The sequence below is a fragment of the Musca domestica genome, unplaced genomic scaffold (assembly GCF_030504385.1).
Source record: "Musca domestica strain aabys unplaced genomic scaffold, Musca_domestica.polishedcontigs.V.1.1 7, whole genome shotgun sequence".
In the NCBI taxonomy this organism is placed as follows: domain Eukaryota; kingdom Metazoa; phylum Arthropoda; class Insecta; order Diptera; family Muscidae; genus Musca; species Musca domestica.
In genome coordinates this window covers 4,245,607-4,267,834 of record NW_026712383.1, presented here as the reverse complement: position 1 = coordinate 4,267,834, position 22,228 = coordinate 4,245,607, and the positions used below count along the sequence as shown (strand labels likewise).

General features: G+C 33.9%; 6 protein-coding genes across 8 annotated transcripts; 3 read left to right on the top strand and 3 right to left on the bottom strand.

Annotated features, from left to right (window-relative positions):
* Positions 1-1,669: 1,669 nt before the first annotated feature.
* LOC101900406 (uncharacterized) lies at positions 1,670-2,734 on the bottom strand. Its single transcript, XM_005191170.4, has 3 exons — positions 2,488-2,734; positions 2,282-2,426; positions 1,670-2,221 (listed from the first exon to the last, which is right to left on the bottom strand). Exons 1-3 carry the CDS (start codon positions 2,615-2,617, stop codon positions 1,744-1,746), a joined length of 753 nt encoding a protein of 250 aa, XP_005191227.1. The 5' UTR covers positions 2,618-2,734; the 3' UTR covers positions 1,670-1,743.
* A 141-nt stretch (positions 2,735-2,875) lies between these two features.
* LOC101900059 (exosome complex component RRP41) lies at positions 2,876-3,913 on the top strand. Its single transcript, XM_005191168.4, has one exon. The coding sequence runs from the start codon at positions 3,139-3,141 to the stop codon at positions 3,886-3,888; it is 750 nt and encodes a 249-aa protein (XP_005191225.1). The 5' UTR covers positions 2,876-3,138; the 3' UTR covers positions 3,889-3,913.
* On the bottom strand, positions 3,897-5,280 carry LOC101889724 (peptide chain release factor 1-like, mitochondrial). Its single transcript, XM_005191195.4, has one exon. The coding sequence runs from the start codon at positions 5,179-5,181 to the stop codon at positions 3,949-3,951; it is 1,233 nt and encodes a 410-aa protein (XP_005191252.1). The 5' UTR covers positions 5,182-5,280; the 3' UTR covers positions 3,897-3,948.
* A 1,160-nt stretch (positions 5,281-6,440) lies between these two features.
* Positions 6,441-7,740, bottom strand: LOC101889558 (zinc finger protein 711). Its single transcript, XM_005191194.4, has 2 exons — positions 7,453-7,740; positions 6,441-7,393 (listed from the first exon to the last, which is right to left on the bottom strand). The coding sequence occupies exons 1-2, from the start codon at positions 7,621-7,623 to the stop codon at positions 6,464-6,466; spliced, it is 1,101 nt and encodes a 366-aa protein (XP_005191251.1). The 5' UTR covers positions 7,624-7,740; the 3' UTR covers positions 6,441-6,463.
* A 2,807-nt stretch (positions 7,741-10,547) lies between these two features.
* LOC101899893 (actin-binding protein IPP) lies at positions 10,548-14,383 on the top strand. The gene is made up of 9 exons (XM_005191167.4): positions 10,548-10,675; positions 10,778-10,947; positions 11,623-11,877; positions 11,955-12,142; positions 12,204-12,395; positions 12,729-13,077; positions 13,140-13,632; positions 13,696-13,951; positions 14,014-14,383. The coding sequence occupies exons 3-9, from the start codon at positions 11,625-11,627 to the stop codon at positions 14,146-14,148; spliced, it is 1,866 nt and encodes a 621-aa protein (XP_005191224.1). The 5' UTR covers positions 10,548-10,675; positions 10,778-10,947; positions 11,623-11,624; the 3' UTR covers positions 14,149-14,383.
* A 5,154-nt stretch (positions 14,384-19,537) lies between these two features.
* LOC101899721 (alpha-ketoglutarate-dependent dioxygenase alkB homolog 4) lies at positions 19,538-21,504 on the top strand. 3 transcript variants are annotated; one of them, XM_005191166.3, is made up of 3 exons: positions 19,538-19,625; positions 20,409-21,164; positions 21,229-21,504. In XM_005191166.3, the coding sequence occupies exons 2-3, from the start codon at positions 20,422-20,424 to the stop codon at positions 21,410-21,412; spliced, it is 927 nt and encodes a 308-aa protein (XP_005191223.1). In that variant the 5' UTR covers positions 19,538-19,625; positions 20,409-20,421; the 3' UTR covers positions 21,413-21,504. The 3 variants fall into 3 exon arrangements, with proteins under 3 accessions (XP_005191223.1, XP_011295768.1, XP_011295770.1); XM_011297466.3 differs by having other exon boundaries at positions 19,580-19,702; XM_011297468.3 differs by lacking the exon at positions 19,538-19,625 and adding an exon at positions 19,869-20,117.
* The last annotated feature ends 724 nt before the right edge of the window (positions 21,505-22,228 follow it).

Genomic DNA, 22,228 nt, shown 5'->3' with positions numbered 1-22,228 from the left:
ATGATTGATGTTAATGTGGCGTTTCCACTGCACTTGATTCGCTCTCTATTCGTTGTTTGGGCCTTAACTATGAAAAAACTATCTAATTCTTCACACAAAATTTCCTGAGCGAACACTCATATTTGTACGTTGTTCAAATCAAATCACTCTCAGAACAACGAAAAAATATGTCCCATCCCTAACAAATGAGAGCATTTATCGAAAAAATAAATTATGACATTTAAAAATTAAAAATGGGAAAATTTTAAAATTTTTTGGGAAGACTGGGAAGACTATGAATGAAAACTACAATGTTGAATGGCGTATGTACATTCAAACGAAAGTACATTTTGTTTTCTCTCTCATCCGAGGTGCGCATTTTGTCCACGAGTTGAAATTTCCACAGAAAACTGGAAACAAAAGATGCAATATTTTCAAAATGTTTGTGTCGGCAGAAAAAATGTTTAACAAGTGTCTCTCCAGCAGAATTTGAAAATAGAAAAATACTAAAATATGTCCAAAATGTCAACATTTACACAAAAAGTTGAAAACATGAATGAAAATTGTAAAATTAATGATATAATAAATCTTTGGGAGGAAAACAATAATTCTTCTATTCATATTAGTGTGAATTTAATGTATTTTCGTATAAATTCCCATTTAAATTAAACAAACAAAATTTTTGAAAAAAGGAATTATTTTACTATGAATTACGAATCGTGCCGTATGAACGGGTTAATTCGTGTACGTGATTCTGAGAGCAAACAACGTCATTCAATTTATCGTGTGAACATGCTATAAGATAAAGTCTGGTGTATTTCGATAAAGAAAAAAACATTTTACCATAGTAGGGAAGTTGAAAATTTGTGTACCATGGTAGAAGATATTCTTCTACCATGTTGTGTACGCTATGTTCGAATTTTAGGTAACGCTGTGAAATATGTTTCATTAAATTAAAAATTGTGAATGAAAAATTGCATAAAAATATCGGTTCTATAGTGTTGTAAATTGTACATATTTTGTTATGGTAAAAAGGTGAATATTATTGAACTTTGCGTCAAGTTTTAGTCAGGATTGTCAATTTAGAAATTAAAATATTCTTTTTGGGATTGTAGGAAATGCGAAAAATTAGACGTACCCATTTTTCTTCGAAGTGAAATATTTTAGGATATTAAAGGCGGTATTTTATTATCAGACCGACATTCCCAATATGGACTGAGTACATATTATTAATCAACTGGGTTTGGGAGTTACACTACAGTAATTGATCATGCATATTATTATATGCATTATAAAACATAAGAGAGCATGACTTTACCTTCCTGATTCTACCATGGCTGTACTTTACTGTTAAGCGTTTCATTTGGGGAGAGCGTCCGAGAGTTTGCTATAAGAATGGTATAGATAATTGTGGAACAATTCACTTTACATATGACTCTAACATCATTTTTAATCTAGCCTTTACATTTGACTCTAACGTCATGTTTAATCTAGCCTTAAGCAACTTTCCTAAATTTGGCTCAATTTGTTAAACACAATGTTAAATTGGACTGTAGGTTGCAGAATTTTCTGCCGACTAAATGTATGCTCACATTTTAAGTATCTCTGACAACATATTTTTATAATATGTAACACCATTACAATGATTTTTTTTTTAAATTCAATTAAATTATAAGTAATACGAAAAAACTTGTTCGTTGTTGTAACAAATAATATAATTTTTTGCGAGTGAACTATAAAGTATGTTTTAAAAGCTAAAATATTTCACGTTTGAATAATATAGGTAGCCCCATCTTGTGACATAACAATTTCCTGCGTCACTGCCTCCAATACTCTTTGTTGTAAACGCATTAAATCAATTGGCGGCAAATTGGCCTCCTCAACCTGTAGTGCTAAGGAGTTGAAAAATATTTGTGTTGCAGATGGAGGTATAAAATGTTGTTTGGCACACTGCAAGAGTGAAGCCATTTCCTGGGCAGCTTCACTTATAATAGTGTCTTTATCAAGCCTCCTCTTTTTGGTTTGTTCTTCAACGTTTGTTGCATTGGCATTATTGTTTGATACATCGAATTTCTTAAGATATTCGTTTAGGTTAAAATTTTCAACCTCAAAATCAGGTTCATTGGGAATTGTGTGATCTTCCTCAACAATGTCTTCTTCATCGTGTAAAAATTCTTCCTTTAACTGTTCTTCTAAATCCAGTTGTAGCTCCTCGTCGTCTTCCATTTTTACCTCTGCGGTGCTAAAAAAATATTTATTTGTGAATAGTAATTAATTAAACTGAAAGGGCATATTCACTCACTCCGTATATTGATCTTTCAAAAATATTAAATGTTCGTTATATTTCCAATTCTTTGTGGGTGTCTCATCGTCTTCACCTTCTTTGCGCAACAATCTTCGTCTGTAGGTGTCGCGTAAGCTTTTCCATTTCAGTCTTACAAGGTTTGCTGGAAAATACGGAAATTTGTATTGAAAATGTTTACCGTTTTGGTATTCCTCTATATTTACGATCTTGACGCAAAATCTTTGCAATTTCATTCCATTTGCTTATCTTCTCTTCTCGATACTGAGGACTCCGGTATTTTCGATCGTACAAAACTGGATTTTGTTTTACATATTCAATTAGTTGATATTCCATTACAAAAAATAATTTTTCTATTCAAAAATATATTTTATTTTGCTTATTGTTGTTCTTTCTATTGTATTTCTTTCGCTATCAATATTGTTCAATTTAACTATTCACTGTAAGGAACGATTGATTAGCTAAGCCAAAATCGTTCCCTTGCTTGAATAAATAAGAAGACAATTCATCGTTTTTAAATACACTTATCGGTCAGCTGTTCTATACAAGATGACAAATAAACAATGTTTAAAGCTGTTATTATACAACAGTAATATGGAAAGACCTATGAATAATTAATAAAATTGAATTAGCAAGAAATATACAGAAAGAAATAACGCATTATTTGAAGTGACCACCAATTTTCAAGATCTTTTGTTTGGCTTTCTTGCCTTATCATCGTTTTATAATCAATTTCGATTAAACGATTTTTTTTACGTTAACAGCTGTGACGACACTTCACTAACCATATCATGAGATGTAAACAATAATATTTACAGTCGGCATTGTAGAACACGCGGTACTTTGCAGTAGAAACTATGTCCAACTTTGATTTGCTAAGCGAACAAGGACTCCGTTTGGATGGTCGTCGTCCACATGAATTGCGCAGAATTAAATGTAAATTGGGAGTGTTTGAGCAGCCCGATGGAAGTGCTTATTTGGAACAAGGTAACACAAAGGTGTTGGCCGCTGTTTATGGACCACACCAGGCTCAAAACAAGAAAATGGACATAAATGAAGTGGTCATTAATTGTCAGTACAGCATGGCAACATTTTCAACGGCTGAAAGGAAAAAGAGACCACGAGGAGACAGAAAATCGCAAGAAATCACACTGTACTTAAGACAAGCCCTACGGGCGGCTATAAAAACAGAATTATATCCAAGGTCACAAATTGACGTTTATGTTGAGGTGATGCAGGCTGATGGTGCTAATTACGCTGTCGCCTTAAATGCAGCAACGTTAGCATTGGTGGATGCTGGAATTTGCCTTAAGGAATATGTGGTTGCGTGTACCGCATCGTTGAGCAAGAACAACATTCCATTGACCGATGTGTCCAACCATGAGGAGATTTCGGGAGGTCCCACCCTTACTGTTGCCTCACTTCCAACATCCAATAAAATTGCTTTCATGGAAATGACGCAACGCTTCCATTTAGACAATTTGCCCAAGGTAATTGAACAGGCTTTGGCGGGTTGTCGTGAGATTCAAGCTATTATGGAAACTGCTGTACGCAAACACTTGATGCAGATGGGATCTGCTGGAGATTGGAGTAATATTGCAAAATAAAATTTCAGTTTAACATTTATAACAACTTTTGATTTATTTGTTTTTTTTTTTTTAATTCGATTATTTTGTATCCGGCATTTTCCAATTTTCAACAATATCTGCCAATTTCTTTTTCCGACATTCAATGGCCACTTTTTGCATCAGACTATTTAAATGCTCGCCGCCTTGAAGATACTCTTTAAGATTGTGTACAGTACCGCCCTGTATACGATGATCCGTAATACGATCTTGTACAAAGTTGTAAGTGCGAATTTTTTCATTTCTATCTAAATTGCCTTGCTGGGCTCTTCGTGTTGCTCTTGTGGAGGCTTGTGCTGATTCCAGTTGTATTTGTTCTAATTTGGCTTTCAGACGTTTCAGAGCAATTTCCCTATTTTTGATTTGAGATCGTTCCGATTGGCTTTCAACGGCAATTCCTGATGGCAAATGCACAATCCGCACTGCGGAATCAGTGGTATTTACGTGTTGACCTCCAGCGCCACTGGCTCTTTTCGTTTCGATTTTCAAATCCTTTTCCGCTATAACAACATTAATGTCGGCTGGCCTTGGAATAACGGCTATTGAGGCCGTACTTGTGTGTATGCGACCAGATTTCTCAGTAGCCGGCACTCTTTGAACGCGATGTACTCCAGCTTCGTAACATATCGTTTGATAAGCTTGATCGTCGTTGACTATGACATTGGCATGTCGCAGACCTCCAATATCTGTAATATCTTCAGCTAGAACATCATAGTCCCAGCCATTGTTATCAAAGAAATTGATGTACATGTCGTATAATTCTCTGGCAAAAAGCATTGCTTCCTGACCCCCTGCTCCAGCATTTACTTCGAAAATCAACGATGGATAGTATTCGCTGTCAGCCAGAAGCAACATTTTAGTAAGGAGATCAGCTTCCGTCTTTTTCATCAAGTCAGCGTACACTTGATTTTCTTCTTCGATTAACTGTCGCATATCACTGTCCTTTTCTGCTTCAATTTCCTCCTTCGAAGTCATATTACCCTGCAGAGCTCTATGCTGTTCCAGCATTTTAACAATATCTGACAATTGGCTCATTCGCTGGTATTCCTTTTGACTGCCGGACGAGTTAACTCGCAAGTCGTAAAACTCTATCCGCAAAGATTCCAGAAGCTGTTGTAACTTTTCATTCTGGAAGTCCAAGAAGTTGGGCGAACTAACGGTGGAAAATGCATGGCCACGTTGGTAGGGTGAAGTATGTAAGGTCGTCGAAAATTTGCTTAGATTCAACGTTAACACACGTGAGTATCTTAATTTAGATAATGTATTTAAAAACATCTTATTTTTAGTTTTATAACAGGCAAATTGAAGTAAAAAAGTAAACAATTTTGACCATATGGTCAACCGGTGTTATTTATCGTTATCGGTTATAGGATCTGTTCACTAACCCCTCTATAACTCAATTGTAAGAAGCCCCAACCAGACCAGCTGTTTGCCAAATTACACCGTTGTGTTAGAAACGCAGTAGAAAAAATGAACTGCAAACAAAATATCAAAAAGATATAAAAGATATATACAAGTTTGACCATGGAATTGAAAGATTGAACGGTTTGGATCAAATTTTGAATAATTCTGACAGGAAGGGGCCATAAACTCAGGTTCGTATTTCTATAGTTTTATGCAAATGAGAAAATTCGGTTAATAATTTAGTTAAAATCATCAAAATACCGAAATCATTAAAATAACGAATATCGGGAGGAAACATTATATGGGGTCTATACGAAGACGTGGACCTGTACAGACAATTTTCTGTCTTAGGCTGTAGTATCCATTACAAACTTCAAATAGGAAACAATTCCGGTGAAAAACGTCGCTAAAATCATCAAAATAACGAATATCGGCAGGTACCATAATATGGGGGCTACACCAAAATGTGGCCCATTTTCAAATCCAAAAGTCCTGCAGCCAAAATATACAATTGAGTAAAATATTATCAACCTTCTTCACTTCGTTCGGCAGCTAGAGTAATTTCCACTATTCGTTTTTTTTTCATCTCAAAGTCAAAAAATATGTTTAAGTTTTCATGCGTTTCATTTACAATTGTACGCATTCCGACAATTCGGAGATTAGGTGGACTTATGGGATGATTTATTAAATAGGACTTGACAAGAACCTAGCTGTCCTGTCTTTTTTAAACGCAGGTTTAATTATCTCCAAAAACGTAAATTTTAATTGATGATTTCTGCGGCCTGCCTTGTAAATGTTTTCGGGATTTAGAGTAAATTTTGAGTGTTAAACTGAGAGTACATAAAAGGCTTTTCTGGCTGGCTTCTTCGGAAAAGAACAAAGGAGCCTTGGGCCAAAATCGAACTAAGTCAACTTAAAACTCCCTTGTTCATTTCCGAAGAAGCCAGCCGATGACAAGCCAGCCAGATAAGCGCTTTATGTATTTCCACCTTTATTGTTTCAGCACATTACTTTCATTTGAGTGTAATTGTTTCAGAACATTACTTTCACAACAATCTGTTCACTTTATTAGTGAGTTTAGATCAATCTTATAATGCTGTAATAATAGCAAATTTGATAGATATATAAAATAAATTGCTAATACTAGTTAATTTTATTCAACAATATCATCTGGTGAATTATATACATTTGTATCAAATTGTTGCCCTGTAAAATATTTATCGCACACTAAACTATTTGCGTCAATAATCCCGTCATCCTCCTCTGCATTTGCCTGTACAAAATCCAATAAAGCAATTTTTGGTGGCAAATTAATGCGATGCACTCGACGTATGTGTTGCCTTAAATTTGTATTGGAACTGAATACCTTATGACATATCACACACCGATGTTCCGTATGCACTTCTCTTATATGACGATAAAGTTCTGCGGCTAAACTGAAGGGTTCCGTACAAAATTTGCAGACATGGGACTTCTGTATATGTGTTTTTAAAAACTCTAATTTCGCAAATGCTTGAGGACAATACTGACACATATATATTGCTAGGGCAGGTGGGGCTTGGATCAATGTTTCCTTACAATCAACCATCGATGAAGAATCCAATCTTTGAAGTTCATTTACATCTTTGATTTCTATTGCTTTACAGTCTATTGTGAGTAGGTTACGTTTCAAACTGGCGTCTTCGCAATCTGATGCAGATGTTTCTAATGATTGTATTTTTGTTGGAAAATATTGTGTTACCACAAAAGATGAGTTCGTACTTATCTCACGAATGTGGGATTTATTTTTTGGCATAGGCAGCAGTAATTCTTTTTTATCAGGAGAATCTGTTTTGTCATGAGGAATTTCTGCATTTTCTTCAATTGACTCCAAACCTAAATGTAACTCATTTGCTTCTGCTTGTATACAGTCTTCCGAAATAACCTCTCCATTGTTACATTGATCACTCAACTCTTGGTAGTAATTTCTAAGATGAGAGCTCGCAATTTTTAGTCTCTCATAGAATTTGTAACAAATTTTTAAATCCTCCAGGCACTGCCAACATAGAAGGGGGACAGTATCTGAAAGTTCCAAGATAGAAAGCTGTAAAAATGATTCATTACTTCGATTCCCTATGACACTGATATAGAATAGTATATTACCGTGTCGCTGAAGATATTAATTAGTTCTATTGCATCCGTATAAGTGTCTTCCTCACATACTTTGATTTTATGATTCCATATGTTTATATCGCCCTTTTTTAAGCAAATGCGACAGGATTTTTGTAAATCGTCTAGGCTTGTAATGTATTCTGTTTCCAATGCAACTTCCATTTGTAAACAAAAAGTTCTGTTTAAGGTGAAAGGCCAATTCGTTGTATAGACATACACATATACATGGACATATAAGAGGTAGCCATATCGTTTTTCATATGAATTTACGTACACACAATAGTCATACAATCATAAGTTTATAATTTTTTCAAAATTATTCATTTGACAACATCTCATTGTCAAAATTTATATTAATCAGAGATGGGTTCCATCTCTTATTCAGTAAAATTTGGCAAGGTAAATTACAGAAATTGCAAAGATGGATAGTCTTATTTGAAATGACATTACATTCTTAATTTTACCATGGGTAGGGCGCATGGTAGAACAATACAGGTAGATGCATCAACGCTTGGGAACATCGATATGTCAATTTGGTTTGACAGTTTATTGTCTCAGCAGCAGTTTACAGTTTATTGTCTCTACCGTGGTAGGGCATAGCAATCACCTGAATGCAATTTCTTCGTTTGGTACACTGCCTTTACACGGTGACATTTTTTAACCATGCCATTTTTTTTGTTGGTAAAAGGTGTAGAGAGACAAGGATAGAAGAAAAAATGGCACGATAAGCCACCGCACAGGGTTACATGCCATTTTCTTTGCATTTCTCTTTTTGCTTCTTCCGAATTTTTTATGATTTTGACATTTCATATCGTTTCTTTATTGTAATTTTTGATGCGTTTCTTTTATTGTGATGTTATGTTTTTAGTGATTGAATTGTATAGTGAATTATATGAAAATTAAAAAGTAAAGTATTAAAAAGTAAAAAAGAAAGTTAAAATAAAAGTTAATAATGCAATATTTAACACCTCAATAACTTTTTCCATCATTTCTTCTTTAGATTCACACATTTAATTTTAAATCACTTCTTTATAAATATCTGTTACAAACAATTAGCTCTATACGAAATACTGAATAAAATAAAATGTCAGAAAAAATGCCAAGCACTATTATCGTAAAATGCCACCGTGTAAAGGCGCGAAGATTTACGCAGAAATTTTAAAAGAGAATTGATAAAAATGCCAGCTAAAAAATGCACCGTGTAAAGGCAGTGGTAGTCTTGTAATTGTTACAAATTGTTACTGGAAGCCGTCTGTTAACCCGAAAGTTCTGCAAAAGAGAGCGGTTGGAGAGAGAAATTTTGACAGTTCTTTCAGTGAGAGTTTGCAAATTCTTGCTGGACAAATTTCTTCTTGCAATCACTTGCAACTCTTCTTCTTCTCATTTATCGACATTCAATCAGATGTTATCTATTGTTACTTTATTTATTTTTGTGCTTTTAATTTGAAAATATTGTTTTGGAATTAGCAAGACTAATTGTTTTTGGAGAACAACTTCACAAAATCTGAAAGAAGGAAATATTAATATGTAATAAGAAAATAAAAGACTATTTCCAGCATTTTTAGACAAATGTCATTAGCAACAGGCTTAAAAGATTCCGCGGAACACATCATATCTATCTTCCTTTTATTGCTCATATATTTATTTTATCGTCAATTTCCTTTTTATTTATAAAACTTGTGAAATTGGTGGTGGTACCTTTCGTTTAATTCTTTTAATGGGGGACAAATTGGTTTGTTTTGACAAATCAGCTGATTAGTTGCAAGCTTCTGCAGGAATACCGTCTGTTTACATTTCGCAATTTCCTTGCAAAAGAGAATAAAACTACCTTTCTCTCTCAGAAAGATGTTGCTGGACAATTCCTGCAGGAAAAGTAACCATACACACCTAATATCGTCTGTTTACTTTTCGCATTTTCCTTGCAAAAGAGAATAAAACTACCTTACTTTATCAGAAAGATGTTGCTGGACAATTCCTGCAGGAAAAGTAACCAGACACACCTAATGATTCTACAACTTTTTTTTCAATTGTCAGACGTCTATGCCACAAAGTCAAACTTTTTTGGTACTTGGAGAACTATTACGTTAAACCCATCATAAATTTATATTGTAGAATCAGCGAATTGTAGAAGAATACAGGTAGATGCATCCACGCTTGGGAACATTGAATGCCACAAAATTTTATATATTTTTTCAAATATACGTAGATTTTTTTTGTTTTCTTATATGATGTCATTCGCAGCTTATTATAATTCGCGTTTTATTTTTAAAAATTTAAATAATTTTCCATTCAATATTTTCAATTGCAAACTTGGTTTGACAGTTCATTGTCCCAGCAACTGTGTCGACGTGTCTATCAATATTCTTCTATCATGAATCAGGGTTACAAGTGTATTTGGCACAATAAAACTTTAGTAAGGAGTTGAATCTTTTAAAGTGATACAACAATTTGATAAACAAAGTGTAAACAAATTTCGACATTAAAACAGACTGCAATACCTTGCTATTCGAGAAAATTGAATGGAAAATTACTACTGTGATTGAAAAAACTTGAAACTGTCAACATTTTGTATACGTTTTAATACGATTAATTTACAGCTGGATTCCTTTAAAAAACGGACAAACTCAGTTGGTCGGACGACTTAATTGACAGGCCATGCAAGCTTACATGGTACAATGAAATAAATGTAACCTAATTTTAAATTAGCATTCCCAGCTCTTCATTTTCTGTCATTTTCCTTGACAAATTTTAATGCATTAAAACAGTAAATGCATAGGGTTGTATTTTCAACTTTCGTCTTTTAACTCATTTCAAAAATGAGTCAATATATCATAAAGGGTAAAGGGAGTAACTTGCTAGGTAACTGTGTTCTGAACTGTCCCTAAACTGCAAGAATGTAGTTTTTTTTTATTATGATAATAAATTTTCCCTTTACGATATCGAAAAATTAGCAAAATAAGCAAATTCTTGCAGGTTCTGGGGCAGAGCCTCGGGAATACTTCCCGAACGGAGCTTATTGTTAAGACCGTGTTCATGAAATGCCAACTGTATATTTGTGCTGATTTTCTGTTTTTGCGAAAAGTCGATTCATATTTGTCGGCAACTTTTCATCACTCATAATCGATAATTACAGTAGAAGAAAAACGATTCACAGATCCCTATAGCAAAAAAATTATTGAAAATAACAAATCCACCAAATTCCAATAATTCCATGGTAATAAAACGACAAAATTTAATTGTGTTATTGTTTTTATTTATGTTATTGTTTATATTTAAATAAATAATAATAAATGTTGATAAATTTCATTTGCTACAGATGAATTAATATTCAACAAATATATATGGATAACAAATGAAACGGATGAGTGAAAAAATTGCTGGCCAATTAAATTTAATTAAAACTAATTGAAGAAAAGTTCGTGCAACATAAAGGAAAAGCGCCAACCGCAGCAACCTAATTATTCAGAAGACTTTATTTTGTAACAAGTAAGTAAACAGAATTTTCTTTACGGATATAGTTTTTTTCGTTTTTTCTATTGACGTGTAGATATATTTGTTGAAGAAATGTAGCAAAAAAAAAAAAAAAACAAATTGGCTTTAAAATAGTGTTGATACAAATGTATGTTATATGCTTATATACTTTTCTCAACATGAAGCTAATCGTGGACACGGTTTGGAAGTCTTTTGGTTTTAAAAGCTAACACATTAGTATATATATGAACCTAAATATTACCGTCATGTATACTTGGATCAAATAACTGACTATATTGGTATTTATATTGGGTAAGGGATGGTCAATGTTGTGAGAACCTATAATTTCGAAATAGATATTAATTAAATGTGGCATGTCTTTGATAGACTTTAATTTTTTATTTCCTTTCATTGACTGTAAGTGTATTTTAACAAAATTGTAGTCCTATATAATTGGAATTCGACACGAATGCATATATGTGTTAAATATATATTTCTATCAGAAACTAACTTTCCTTTATATCAAACTTTCTTTAAAAAAGAAAATATGTTGACTGACCGACACCAATGCAAACAGCTTTAAAGATCTTGCTATTGGATCACTACTGATACGACACAAGCAGCGTAAAAAATAGGCGGGGCTTCATTTCAATTTACAAATCCATTTTTATATTTGACATTTCTTTACAGAAATGCCACCGTTGAAATCGTACTCGCCACAAAACGAATATAATGGTAATGGTAACAATAACTCACCTACCGAAAACACCTCAGGAGCAAGTGGATCATCTGAAGCCTCAACTTCAAATGTTACCACGCTGAATATTCAACGTTCCAACACTAAATCACCACCATATTGCAATGGCCAATATCCGTTTAAGGTATTGTCCAACCTGCAACAATTACGTTCACAAAAAAGATTTTGTGATGTGGATATAGTGGCAGGTAAGTCATTGGAAAATAATGCTCCATAGATGTGACTCAAGATAATTATAAACTATTATTTAATAAATATTTTTTAGGAGGAGCAACATATTATTGCCACCGTGTTATTTTAAGTGCTGCTTCGTGTTACTTTGAAGCAATGTTCCGGCCAGAGTTGGGCTTAAATGAGGTGAATCAAAAAACCGTGGTATTGCACACAATTGACGGTGATATATTAAGCATACTATTGGATTTTATTTACACTGGAAGATGTGAGATAACACAGGTATGTTAACCATTTTAACAACCGCATATATTTTAATGTCAATATTTCTTTTCAAATTTAGTCAAACGTCCAAGAGTTATTGGCAGCTGCAGATATGTTGCAATTACATGAAATTGTTGATGGTTGCTGTGAATATTTATGTCGTGAACTTCATCCCAGCAATGCTCTTGGAATTTTACGTTTTGCCGAAGCGCATAATTGTGAAGCTTTGGCGAAGAGTGCATTGAACTATGTCCATGGAAATTTTCCAGCGGTAAGTTTTGGGGAACAATCTGTTTTAAATATGTATATGCACATAGTCAGTGATTAGTAGAGTGCATAGTGCCTGGCCTAGTTTTATTGTCCGTCTCGGTGTAAGTCAAAAATTCGTCCAATAATCCCTAGAGTGTATATAGAAAACTCCCGTTTACCTTTATTTTATTTTTTTATTTATTTCAATCTCAACACAAAAAAAACATTGTAGAAAACGCATTAAATAAATTTTAATTTGTTGAGTGAACGTGCGATAGGCTGGAAAAGTCTATCTATACATGACCACAAATTATCACAACATGAATTAACCCCTTTCTATTATTAAATACTACAGATTGCACAGGAAGATGAATTCTTGGAAACACCCCAAGCGCTGCTTTCACAATTGTTGTCGTCGGAACTTCTGCGTGTAGACTCTGAATCTCAAGTATTCCAGGCAGCATTACGTTGGATTAAGCACGATGTCACCCAGAGACGCTGTTTTGTTTTTGATATATTATCATTGGTACGCCTTGCGTTGGTTCCTGTGAAGGTTATAGACCAAGCTCTAAGAGATTGCCGTGACATGTCAGTAAAAATAGCTTTACGTTCCATATGCAGAGATATCGCTTCCAAGCGTGGACAGCTGGTACCACTGCGCGTTTGTCCCCGTCAACTGGCCAAGAAAAATATTTACATTATAGGTAAAATGTTTTAGAGTACTTTAACATTGTAATATTTTGAAATTATTTGAAATCACTTTTAGGTGGGTCACGCAGGGAAACATCTTCCACTTGGAATCCGGCCGATGATATATTCGATACGGTGGCGAAATTCGATATTTTCCGTAGGGAGTGGTCGGAGACAGCGCCCATGGAGATCGGCCGCATTCTTCCTGGTGTGGCAGCCTTAAATGGCAAAATTTATGTTATCGGTGGAGAAAGAGGTGCCCAGATATTGGCTAACGGCGAAGTATACGATCCCCAAAACGACTGTTGGTCGCCCATATCACCAATGATTGTACCCCGTTGTGAATTTGGTTTATGTGCAATGGACAATAGTCTATTGGCTGTTGGCGGCTGGATTGGTGATGACATTGGCGGTTCAATGGAACGTTACGATCCGGATAAGGATGTTTGGGAAATTATTGGAAATTTACCGGAACCACGTTTCAGCATGGGAGTTGTGAGTTTTGAGGGTCTGATTTATATTGTTGGAGGATGTACTATTTCGACACGTCATCTGAACGACCTAGTAAGGTATGTACTTGAAATATATGATGGCAAACATTTTAAAATCTTAATCTTAAATTATATTTACAGTTATAATCCCGTTACCAAGGAATGGCAACCTTTGGCTCGCATGCAAGTGGCTCGTTGCCAAATGGGTGTTGCAATATTGGATCGTTATTTATATGTTGTTGGTGGTAATAGTAGTTCGCAGGCTGTTTTAAGTTCTGTAGAGCGTTACAGTTTCGATGACAACACTTGGTCTACAGTTTGTGCAATGTCTGTGCCTAGAGCTATACCAGCAGTGGCTGCTGCCGATGGTTTACTATATGTAGCAGGAGGTGATCAGGTATTATCTATTGTGTATATATTCTAATATCATATCACTAAGTATTTGTCTTCTTGTTTTAGCCATGCGAGGCTGCCTTTTATCGTGCTCAAGTCACTATTAGCGCCGTCGAATGCTATGATCCCTTAACCGATACCTGGAAAAATTGCCCAGATTTGCCAGTTAGCCGTTCAGAAGCGGGAGCTGTTGTTGTCTAACCCAAAAATAAATTCTGATAGTGTAGAGTATTCATATTGTATTATTTTTCATATTGCGTATTATTTAATATAACTATTCATTACCCGTTAATCGCATATGCTACTACATATTTAGGTTAAAATAACCAATCTCTCTCTCCCTCTATGTATTTCTTTCTAGCTTTTAAGTTTTATATTATCTTGAAAATAAAATGTTCCATTTTCGTCGTCGAAGTGCAAGCCAATCACAAACTAATCCTTTAAAAGGTTGAACAATACCCCCCAATCATATTGAATGTGAAGATTATTCCAAAACAAGAAAACTTGAAATCATACGTATTAATTGATGTATAATTACTGAGAAATAAATATACATATATTGAAAATAATTCACAGAATAATTAAAGAACTTGTTGTTTTGTTTTTTAATCTTTTCATATTTTCAGAGAATCTAAAGAAATATAGCTAACAATGAAATTAAATTTGATTTGATTCATTTGAATATAACTTGTGTTTAAACAAGTACAAAATTTCCAAATGTAATTCAAAACGTTTTAGTTGTAATTCGAGAATTCCATTGGAAATTCGACAAATTTCATTTGTAATTGGAACTATTCCAATTGTAATTCGAATAATTCCATTTGTTATGCGAATTATTCCGTTTATGTTTCAAATTATTTCAATTCGAATGCTTCTATTTGAAATTCGGAATTCTAACAAAAGATATACAAATTATCGTTGTTTTGTAATTTTTCATTGCAAAGTAACCGAAATAAATTGGGCAAGATCCCCTCTCTTCCTTTTTTTAATTTTCCAATTAAGATTCGCTGAAACCCCTTGATATATGCAAGTCCAATAAAAGTTTGTTCAAGAAGACTACTTTTGATAGAATTTGACAATAGACTTGTAGTTTTGCACTATTCTGATTTGAATATCTTTGAATTTCAAATCATACATGTCAAGTTGCCACCAGCTGGTCTGATAGGGCCACCTTGTAATTCTACCATGATTTGAATAAAATTTGAATATACCTTCTGTTTAATAAAGTCAAGTACAACATTTTCAGATGTAATTGAAAATATTTTAATTGTAATTCGAAAATTCCATTGGAAATTCGACAAATTTCATGTGTAATTGGAATTATTCCAATTGTAAATCGAATAATTCCATTTTTTCGAGTTATTTCAATTCGAATGCTTCCATTTGAAATTCGAAATTCTAACAAAAGATATGCAAATTATCGTTGTTTTGAAAATTTGCATCGCAAAGTTACCGATAGATTGGTCAAGATCCTTCTTTTTTTTTAATTTTCCAATAAAGATTCGCTGAAACCCCTTGATATATGCAAGCCCAATATAAGGTCGATCAAGAAGACTACTTTAGATAGAAATTTGACAATAGACTTGTAGTTTTGCACTATTGTGATTTGAATCTATTTGAATTTCAAATCACTATTATGTGTTTTAACAGCAAACCATGGTAGAAAAATATTGGTAGATGCATCAACGCTTGTGAACATTGATATGTCAATATTTTAAAATTGTTTTGTCAAAAATAAGTAGATTTTTACATATTTTCTTATGCGATGCACATCGGAGGTTGTTACAATATTTCTCAACAATTTTTACAAATTTTAATAATTTTTTATTCAACATTTTCAATTCCAAAATCGGTTTGACAGTTCATTGTCCCAGCAGCTGTGTCGAAGCAACTACCTGTATTCTTCTGCCATGCAGCAAACTTAGTTGTCAAATGGCACAATATATTAGGTGTGTCTGGTTACTTTTCCTGCAGGATTTGTCCAGTAACTTCTTTCTGAGAGAGTAAGGTAGTTTTATTCTCTTTTGCAAGGAAAATGCGAAAAGTAAACAGACGGTATTCCTGCAGAAGCTTGCACCTAATCAGCTGATTTGTCAAAACAAACCCATTTGTCCCCCATAAGGAGAATTAAAACAAAGGAAGCAATACTAATTTTACAAGTTTTTTAAAAAAAAATGTTGAAAATAGTCTTTTATTTTCTTATTACATATTAACATTTACGTTTTTCACATTTTGTAAAGTTGTTCTCCAAAAACTATTAGTCTTGCTAATTCCAAAAAAATATTTTCAAATTGAAAGCACAAAAATAAATAAACAAACAATAGAAAACATCTGATTGAATGTCGATGAATGAGAAGAAGAAGAGTTGCAAGCGATTGCAAGAAGAAATTTTTCCAGCAAGAATTTGCAAACTCTCACTGAAAGAACTGTCAAAATTTCTCTCTCCAACCGCTCTCTTTTGCAGAACTTTTGGGTTAACAGACGACTTCCAGTAACAATTTGTAACAATTGTTACAAACTTTAGGGTAACCAGACGCACCTATTAGCATGAGATTACGTTGAATAATTTTGCCATGACTTAAGGTTCAATTAGACGTGTCATAACCATATAAAACAACTGTTCAAACCAATATTATGTGGTATGATATAATATATTAGAAGCGACCATGGTAGAAGAATATAGGTAGTGATATCGACACAGCTGCTGGGACAATGAACTGCCAAATCAATTTGGGAAGTAAAATTTTTGAATGAAAAATTATTCAAATTTATGAAATATTTAAAAAACATATCATATCAACCGCCGATTGGCGTCGTATTGGAAAACATATACAAAAATATTTAATTTTGGAAAAACAGTTTAACAATTATCGTCTAAGTTGAAGAACTCCGGGACTATTCTCAACCAATTGAGAAAATTGTTAGTTATAAATGCATTATTCTACAACTAACTACAAATCGGTTGAAAAGTCATCTGAAGATCAACCAGTTAACAGCCTTTTTTTGTAACAGTATTTGTTCATTCGTTTGGAATTTTGGCGAAAGAAAATATATTTTGGGTTTTTATAGTACATGTTTTTTTCTGAGAGTCACAAACAAACGAAAATTTCAGAAAAAAACGATGGGAGGAGTTTTGAACAGAAATAGGCTGTTTGTTACAGAATCTCGCCAAAATTGTGTGTGCATGACCAATTTGAACGAAAAAACAAGTAAGCAAAGGATATAGTCGTGCGGGGCCGACCATGTGATACCCTACAACACTACAATATGTTAGAAGCCCCCTAATATCCAGATCGATTTTGGAAGATTTCGCTTTTGAAATTATGTCACAAGACATTGACCAGAGAAATTCGCCCAATATTTAAACACTCCGTCATACTGTTGGTTATTGTGGTCCATTTTTCATCCAAAACGCTAGAATAATTCTCTGTCCTTAACTCTCTTTTCAGGCGTGTCGATTGGCTTCAATTGAGTGATCAGGAAGTTTTTTTCTGTTTTTGTTTCATTTGAACCCCTAAATATTTTGCGATCATCTCCAAAAGGAAGAGGCTCCTCTGTATCTCCAAATTTAGACCCATCTATATGATTTGATTGTCTACGATATTTGGCTATCTTTGTCAACGAAATCAGCATAAAAAAGCCAGAAGTTTGGCTTTTGCATATTTCGGATATCGCCTGTAAGTAGTTCTGGTATTTTTTCACACAAAAGTAGTGGTCCATTCTACTCGCTGTCCTAAACTCTAACTTCATGCGAGATTTCGTGTCCTTTGGTTTCTATTCGTGAACGGCTGCAAAATCAGGAACCTTTTTAGTTGTTGTTCCATTTCAACCCCCAAATATATTGCGGACATCTTTAAAACCAATATGCCTAGCCCTTTTGAGCCTAACCCTGCACTTATGAAAATTTTCGTAGGATTGGACGATAATTGCAATCTGTATATAATAACCCCAACCTGTGTTGTAAGTTGAAAAAGTATTACAAAATATACACTTCAATATTATGTCAAATTGAAAAAATCGCATGCGATAAAAAATATAAAAAATGTCACAAAATACTACAAAACCTATATTAACATCATTATTGACATATTTTTATGCGATTTTTTTTTAGATTTTATACTTTTATGCCAAGAGGGCTTTCTGAATTGACAAAATTTGTCAACATCGGTCCAGCCATTCTTGAGATATAAGCATTATAGCTAATATCCCCTTCTTTTGTATATACACATTGTATATATTTCGCTATATATATCCGATATACATATTAACTATTGGCATCGACGTAACGGCCAGAATTGACCTGTTCATCTGTTTGTGATTTCGTCGGGATTTAATATTTTCGCGGTTTAATGGAAAATATGACTTTCATTTAACACGATTGTTATGGTCTATTTCACCCACTAAATATTACCCGATGACCACCAAAATTGGAAGGCTTCTACCCAGCCCTAAGCCCTAACTCCATGCTGACTTCGCTTGGTCCATAATTGCGACCTGTAGAGCAACTGCCCCCTAAATATTATGCGATCATCTCCCAAAGAAATAGGGTTCTATTCTGATTATAACCCCACCTCCATTTTCAATTTCATGAGGATCGGACTATAGTTGCGACCTGTAGAGTGATTACAATAAAAAAAACTTTTTTACATATTTTGTAATTGACTAACAGCCTGTTTTTGTAACATTATGTTTTCCTTTCGTTTGGGATTTTATCGAAAGAATATATATTTTAGGTTTTTGTAGTGCATGTTTATTTCGGTGAGTGACGAACACAATAGAGCTTTTTCCCCTTGTATTTTTGGTTTTTGTAATGAAAAAATACAAACGAAAATGTCAGAAAGAAACGATAGGAGAAGGACCTTTGTTTTGAAAAGAAATTGGCCCTTTGTTACAGAATCACGCAAAAATGTTATGTGTATGATAGGGAATTAACATATGAACTATTTTAACACATCAAGATCATGCTGGCGCACTTTGCTGGTACATATTCCTCAAATGTTTTCTCGACATTTTTCAATTTTATTTCAATTTTTTTGATAAATTTTGAATTTGTTGGGGTTGCCACAACCGGCACAACTCCTAATGAAATTAAATAAAAAAGTTCAAAAAATAATGGTTATGGAAACACTGACATATCCAAGCTTTTCGAGAATGGACGAGAGCTTTCAAAATATTTATGAAACTACAAATTAAAACGAATACGTTTGAACACGAACGATTCGAATGAAAGCAGCTTTTTTTTACTAAAAGGAACTGTAAATATCGGCTTAAAAGTTAATGGTAAGTTTAAAAGAAACTAGTTTATATTTAATTTCAAAGTAATGCAGGAATGGACAATTCTCCATAGTTAGTTGGCGTAAAGGAAATAAATCAAAAATAACTAGTTGTGGTTTTCTTAAAACGATTTTTAAATTAGTTTTAAACCAACTTATTTCCCCGCAGGGTAATTTTAAGTTGGTATTAAACCAATTTATGTTCCCGCAGGGTTCAAACAAACATCAACATACATCTGTATAATTTAGAATTTCGCAAATCGAACTCATACAAAATGCTGGTGTAAATGTGGTATTGGTATTCTGGCCATACGATTAACGGACTGAAATATATTTAAACAGTCCCAGTTCTGTCGCTCATTTATGTGAATCGGTCAATTGAACTTTATGGTCAGAAATCACAGAGTATGTTCGCATGTTATTTATTTCATTAACTTTTAAATAATATTTTAAGTAAAAAGTATAGGAGTTGTATATGCAATGTAAGTTAAGCATAATAGTGCCTATGTTACAAAGTTACGGACACCGACACTCTTTTAAATTCAGTTGCGGAAAGAAGTATTTGCTTAAAAGCTGTAGCAAATTGATTGTATCCCAGTGGAAGAAAGGAGCAAATGATAGAGGTATTTGTCACCTTGGGACCATAATCACAGCCATCAAAACCAAAAACTGTGCTGTGCTCCAAAAATTTCAAGATCGCATACCTTTGCGATTATGAATTCTAAGCATGCCAGTGGCAACAGTCATCAACAACAAAAGTATCCGCTACAAAATCAACGAACACATTCAGTACAACATGGACCGCGTATATGAGGATGCATACATTTAAGTTGTCTCGGAAGCCATAGCTATCTTTAATAAACAGAATCTTCAAGTCGCTGGCCGGTAGCTCTTGAGGTACGGAAATGAGGCTTTGCCTCGCCCAATAACGTGAAAATTCCGGCCTGTGTTTAGATGTCGTTTTTGAACTCTCGTAGTATGCAGTGGAGAAGTACTAAAACGTGAAGACTTAGATGTCAGTGGACCATCTATAAACAATTTTCTATTCGTAACAGAACACTATTGTATTGCCTCGGATTGCTAAGAATCACTTCAACGATATTCACTTTAGAAATTAGTGTTGGTTAATTTAGTAGTTCAGAAATCCAAATACTTGAAACTAATGAATTTTTACTGACTTTTTTGCAGAACCCACTACAATATGAACACCATTCGGCCATGTGGCTGCAAAGGAGTACGTACTTGTTTAAAATGTGAACAAGATTTTGGCATTGAAAAAACCAATCTAAAGGATGAGTTCGAAAAATTGGATGCTTGGTCATGGTGTATTAAATGTCAAAAGCTATATCGGGGATGGAATACAAATGAAATACAACTACAACATCCAGAACATTTAAAAGACGATGGTTTAGACTTGCCTGGAATTGTGGTGCAGACAGAGTTTATTTCTGCCGATGAAGGACGAAAAACAATGAATGACTTGGATTCTTTGCCATGGTGTATATCCCAAAGTGGCAGACGCAAACAGAATTTCGGACCAAAAACCAATTTCAAAAAGAGAAAAATACAAAATGGCAACTTTGAGGGATTCCCGGAAATCACGAAATATTTACAGAAAAGATTGTGTGAGGTACCCTTGCTTAAGGACTTTCAGACCATCGAACAGTGCTCTTTGGAATATGATCCCACAAAGGGAGCATCAATTGATCCCCACATAGATGATTGCTGGATATGGGGTGAACGGGTGATAACTGTCAATTGTCTTGGTGATGCTGTTTTAACATTGAATTTGTACAAAGACTGTTTGGAGAAACAATTAAAAGACATTACAAAGTATAATTTAGATTTGGTGCCAACATATGAACATCAGCTGTTACAGCCTCTGATGGCGAGTGAGCAATTGAAAATGTTTGAAGATAAAATAATAAGAATTCCAATGCCATGGTAAGTTACCATGATGAAGAATAATTTGTAAATGTAAAACTTATATACTTATACTTTTTTGTAGCTTATCACTGATTGTTTTATATGGACCAGCGCGATATCAATTTGAACATTCTGTTTTACGCGAAGACATCCAAGAGAGAAGAGTTTGCTTAGCGTATAGGGAATTTACGCCAATGTATTTAGAGGGAGGACTATCGCATAATAAAGGTGTTGAAGTGTTAAAAAATGCTACCAATTTTTGGTAACCGAAGAAAAATAAATCAAATTTATGTTCAAAATGCTCATGAAAAAATGATTTTAATGAAAAGCTCGAGTGAAGTGTAAGTGTAACGCTAAAGATTCTTTCTTCTAATTAGGAATCCAAATGATAGCTATTGCATGTTTATTATCTACTAACAATTCTAAAACAAAATAATATTTAAGTGTTTGTATTCATTCGGAAAATTTATAACACACATTCTACATAGATGATCTATCATAGCATGGTTCAAAAGCTCGTAATTTGATATGACCACCATTTAGCAACCATTTTACTCTACCTTTTAAAAAGTAAGAGCCACATATTCAAATACAAATTAAGTTAAAAACGAGACAACTAATCTGGATTGACAAAACATTGGTATAGTTCAGAGTTTTTGTTACATGAATACATTCAAAAATTTTTATATTCTACGTCGTGTTGTGGTATAGTAATTTTTGTATTGTCTCATGTTACTGTTTAAGGTGCGGGAAATGTTGTGAAAGCAGCCGAATACTAATTCCCATTATTGCTATAATGAAAGCGAAATCGGAAATTACATCGGTTTGTGTTAGGTACAGATTCACTGATTTCATATAAGGAAGTGGGTAAGGAAATATGGTTTGTCACTTCGATAAATTCTTCGTATTGTCTTCCTAGAATATATCCAACAACTTTGGCGACAACTATCATCCTCGTTTCTTACTGGTTTCTTTAAGCAAATGGTTTTGCCGTTCCAATGAAATAGTTTTCCAACACAGTGATCAACACTACTATAAACAATCTCTGAATAATTAATTATGAATTTAGGGAATTTTCATTA

Bases quoted from the DNA above. Each gene is read 5' to 3' on its own strand.
- LOC101900406 (XM_005191170.4), bottom strand. From the start codon at position 2,617: ATGGAATATCAACTAATTGAATATGTAAAACAAAATCCAGTTTTGTAC. The intron at 2,427-2,487 runs GTAAATATAGAG...CGTATTTTCCAG, and splicing joins AAAGATTTTGCGTCAAGATC to CAAACCTTGTAAGACTGAAA. The intron at 2,222-2,281 runs GTGAGTGAATAT...ATATTTTTTTAG, and splicing joins TTGAAAGATCAATATACGGA to CACCGCAGAGGTAAAAATGG.
- LOC101900059 (XM_005191168.4), top strand. From the start codon at position 3,139: ATGTCCAACTTTGATTTGCTAAGCGAACAAGGACTCCGTTTGGATGGT.
- LOC101889724 (XM_005191195.4), bottom strand. From the start codon at position 5,181: ATGTTTTTAAATACATTATCTAAATTAAGATACTCACGTGTGTTAACG.
- LOC101889558 (XM_005191194.4), bottom strand. From the start codon at position 7,623: ATGGAAGTTGCATTGGAAACAGAATACATTACAAGCCTAGACGATTTA. The intron at 7,394-7,452 runs GTAATATACTAT...TCATTTTTACAG, and splicing joins TTAATATCTTCAGCGACACG to CTTTCTATCTTGGAACTTTC.
- LOC101899893 (XM_005191167.4), top strand. From the start codon at position 11,625: ATGCCACCGTTGAAATCGTACTCGCCACAAAACGAATATAATGGTAAT. The intron at 12,143-12,203 runs GTATGTTAACCA...TTTCAAATTTAG, and splicing joins GAAGATGTGAGATAACACAG to TCAAACGTCCAAGAGTTATT. The intron at 13,078-13,139 runs GTAAAATGTTTT...AATCACTTTTAG, and splicing joins GAAAAATATTTACATTATAG to GTGGGTCACGCAGGGAAACA.
- LOC101899721 (XM_005191166.3), top strand. From the start codon at position 20,422: ATGAACACCATTCGGCCATGTGGCTGCAAAGGAGTACGTACTTGTTTA. The intron at 21,165-21,228 runs GTAAGTTACCAT...ACTTTTTTGTAG, and splicing joins ATAAGAATTCCAATGCCATG to CTTATCACTGATTGTTTTAT.